This window comes from Limulus polyphemus, unplaced genomic scaffold (genome assembly GCF_000517525.1).
Source record: "Limulus polyphemus unplaced genomic scaffold, Limulus_polyphemus-2.1.2 Scaffold3441, whole genome shotgun sequence".
Lineage (NCBI taxonomy): Eukaryota > Metazoa > Arthropoda > Merostomata > Xiphosura > Limulidae > Limulus > Limulus polyphemus.
In genome coordinates this window covers 44,728-47,669 of record NW_013669051.1, presented here as the reverse complement: position 1 = coordinate 47,669, position 2,942 = coordinate 44,728, and the positions used below count along the sequence as shown (strand labels likewise).

Sequence of the window (2,942 nt, the reverse complement as noted above, 5' to 3'; positions counted from 1 at the left end):
AACAAAGTTTATATGCTTGTTTATTCATAAAGCAGAGTCTGCATATTAACAAAGTTTATATGCTTGTTTATTCATAAAGCAGAGTCTGCATATTAACAAAGTTTATATGCTTGTTTATTCATAAAGCAGAGTACATGTTAACAAAGTTTATATGCTTGTTTATTCATAAAGCAGAGTACATATTAACAAAGTTTACATGGAAGAGAGCTTGTTTATTCATAAAGCAGAGTCTACATATTAACAAAGTTGAAATGCTTGTTCATTCATAAAGCAGAGTCTACATATTAACAAAGTTTATATGGAAGAGAGCTTGTTTATTCATAAAGCAGAGTTTGTATATTAACAAAGTTTATATGCTTGTTTATTCATAAAGCAGAGTCTACATATTAACAAAAAGCAGAGTACATGTTAACATAAAGCAGAGTCTACATGTTAACAAAGTTTATATGGAAGAGAGCTTGTTTATTCATAAAGCAGAGTCTACATATTAACAAAGCTTATATGGAAGAGAGCTTGTTTATTCATAAAGCAGAGTCTACATATTAACAAAGCTTATATGGAAGAGAGCTTGTTTATTCATAAAGCAGAGTCTACATATTAACAAAGCTTATATGGAAGAGAGCTTGTTTATTCATAAAGCAGAGTACATAATTTAACAAAGCCAGATCAGCAGATAATTTGCTGCTTATGTTATACAATTTGATTAACTATGGTTATAAGCATGAAAAAAATGGTTTTCTTGTAGAAACTCTAGAAAGGAAGATTCTTGGCAAGCCTTTTGAATAATAAATAGTATTTAAAAACCTGAACTTTATGTATAATATCAGTTTGGTAGTACAAGTTGTTGTTTTTTTGTAACTTTGAGTCCATTGACAAAGCCATGTATTTTTGTTGAATTATATGTAAATTGATGAGATAGATGTTAAGTGCATGCTATTGTTTTAACTAAATATATTCTTTAAACTGTAAAATTTAATAATTTGTTTATGTATGATTTATTCTGTCAGTTTGTTAGAGTGTATGGGTCTCGGATTTGGTCAGTTCCAGTGCCATCTGGTCAAGAAGTTACCGTAGAAGGAATGAAACAACCAGCCATTGTTCATAAAGAAGGCCTAGTGTTATTTGGGAATGATGGGAAACCTGTAAGACACTAAACGACAATTGATGTTCTAGTTTGTTTGCTAAATTTTGTATAAATTGCCAGTAACAAATTCTATATTTTATATAAGAAAAAAACAATTTAGCTTTTTTAAAAGTAAGAGCATTTTACCATATTGACTTGTGCAGTATTCTTTACCTACTTATAAACATTAATTAATTATGGAAACTCACAAGCAATACACATACATGAGTCAAGAAACAATGAATAATAGAACTAAATGGCAGTTTTATAAATGATTCAAAATGTTATCACAAAAATACAAAATAAAAATAAAATTTTCATCATTCTATTATTATCTATGTTTGCATTCCACCTTATTATTGTTTTGATTGTGCTCATCGATGTACTATTGTGGAATATTGTACCTACTGACGTGTATTACTCCCAAGAATTTGTCCAAGTTGATTAGTTGTTTTTGACCTTATCAGTTTTTACATTGGCTGGAACAGTCTCATGAGTGTCTACATCAGGCATAATCATGATTGTCAGTTTTTACATTGGCTGGAACAGTCTCATGAGTGTCTACATCAGGCATAATCATGATTGTTAGCATTTCATTGAACTCTTTACTATCAAGATACCATTTCATTACCTTTGCTGTATGGTTGGAATAATTGTCTTGCTGAAAGATGAATACTTGCCTGATAAGTTATGTTCATAATGAATCAATATGCATGGACTTTTCACCAATTATTAGTTTTCCTTAGATCACTGAAATGCAGATTTAAAATAGTACTTTTCTATAGATGTTGTACATTGAACATGGTAAAGTTATCCTTTCTGCAGTTGAATAAATTGTTATTCATTCTTGGTTTGATGTATAAAGAGCACATGTCAACAGCTTTACTCATTCCTCTGTTCATGATCTGATGTCAATTTTAATCTTTTGTCTTGGTTACCTCTTCTCAGCAGCCATTGTTGAAGTTACATGTTCACTGAGTTCATTTTTCTCAAGGTGATGCTCACATTTGTCATCACAGCAACGTAATTACCAAAATCTCTAATTGACTGTACTCTTATATCATAAAGAGTATACCTAGAGATACTTAACACCTATTCTCAAAAGTTAGTTTTCTACCTCAACCACTTCTATTATTGATAGTTTAGTTTAAAGTACCCTCTCAAGTGTCTTGCTTACACTTCCATCAAAAAACGTCGAGTTTTGTTCACAGCTTGGAGTATTCTTGATCAGCCAAAACTCATTTCTATGCATACGAAATTGTTTTCTGAATTACTGAGAAAAAAAGTATTAAGATAAAAGAAATTTCAGATGAAAAATTCATTTTTAGATCAAAACTACCTTCAAATAGGCTCTGAGCAAATGGATGAAGTCCACATAACTGACTATAATTTTCTCAATAGTATAATTCTACATGGAAAACATTCCTGCATGTTTTGGTTCATAAAACAAATGTTTGTTTTATATATGTATTCAAAACTGAATTTTATAATATTATTCATCTCTTACATGATAGATTAATGTCCAGAAGCTTATGTTTGAAGATGGAAAGATGATCAATGCTGCAAAATATGGGCAATCTCAGGATGAAATACAAGAAATAGAGTTAACGGAGGAAGAGCTGAAATTAGCAGACTCGGTTAAGGTTTGTATTATTTCTTTAAAAATAAAAATTTGGCACATTAAACTTAATACTGACAACTATTTTTGAATCAATTTATTTGAGAAGCTTATATTTTAAGATGGAAAGATCTAGGCATGGCATGGCCTTGTGGTTAGGGCACTCAATTTGCAATCTGTGGGTCGTGGATTTGAATCCCC

General features: G+C 30.5%; 1 protein-coding gene across 1 annotated transcript in view; it reads left to right on the top strand.

The window, feature by feature from the left end:
* Window positions 1–2,942, top strand: part of LOC106469348 (mitochondrial 10-formyltetrahydrofolate dehydrogenase-like) — a 66,419-nt gene that overhangs the window by 28,436 nt on the left and 35,041 nt on the right. The window contains exons 7-8 of the mRNA XM_013929836.2: window positions 1,008–1,142; window positions 2,638–2,766. Of these exons, the coding sequence (XP_013785290.2) occupies window positions 1,008–1,142; window positions 2,638–2,766 (264 nt within the window). The remainder of the gene's footprint in view (window positions 1–1,007; window positions 1,143–2,637; window positions 2,767–2,942) is intronic.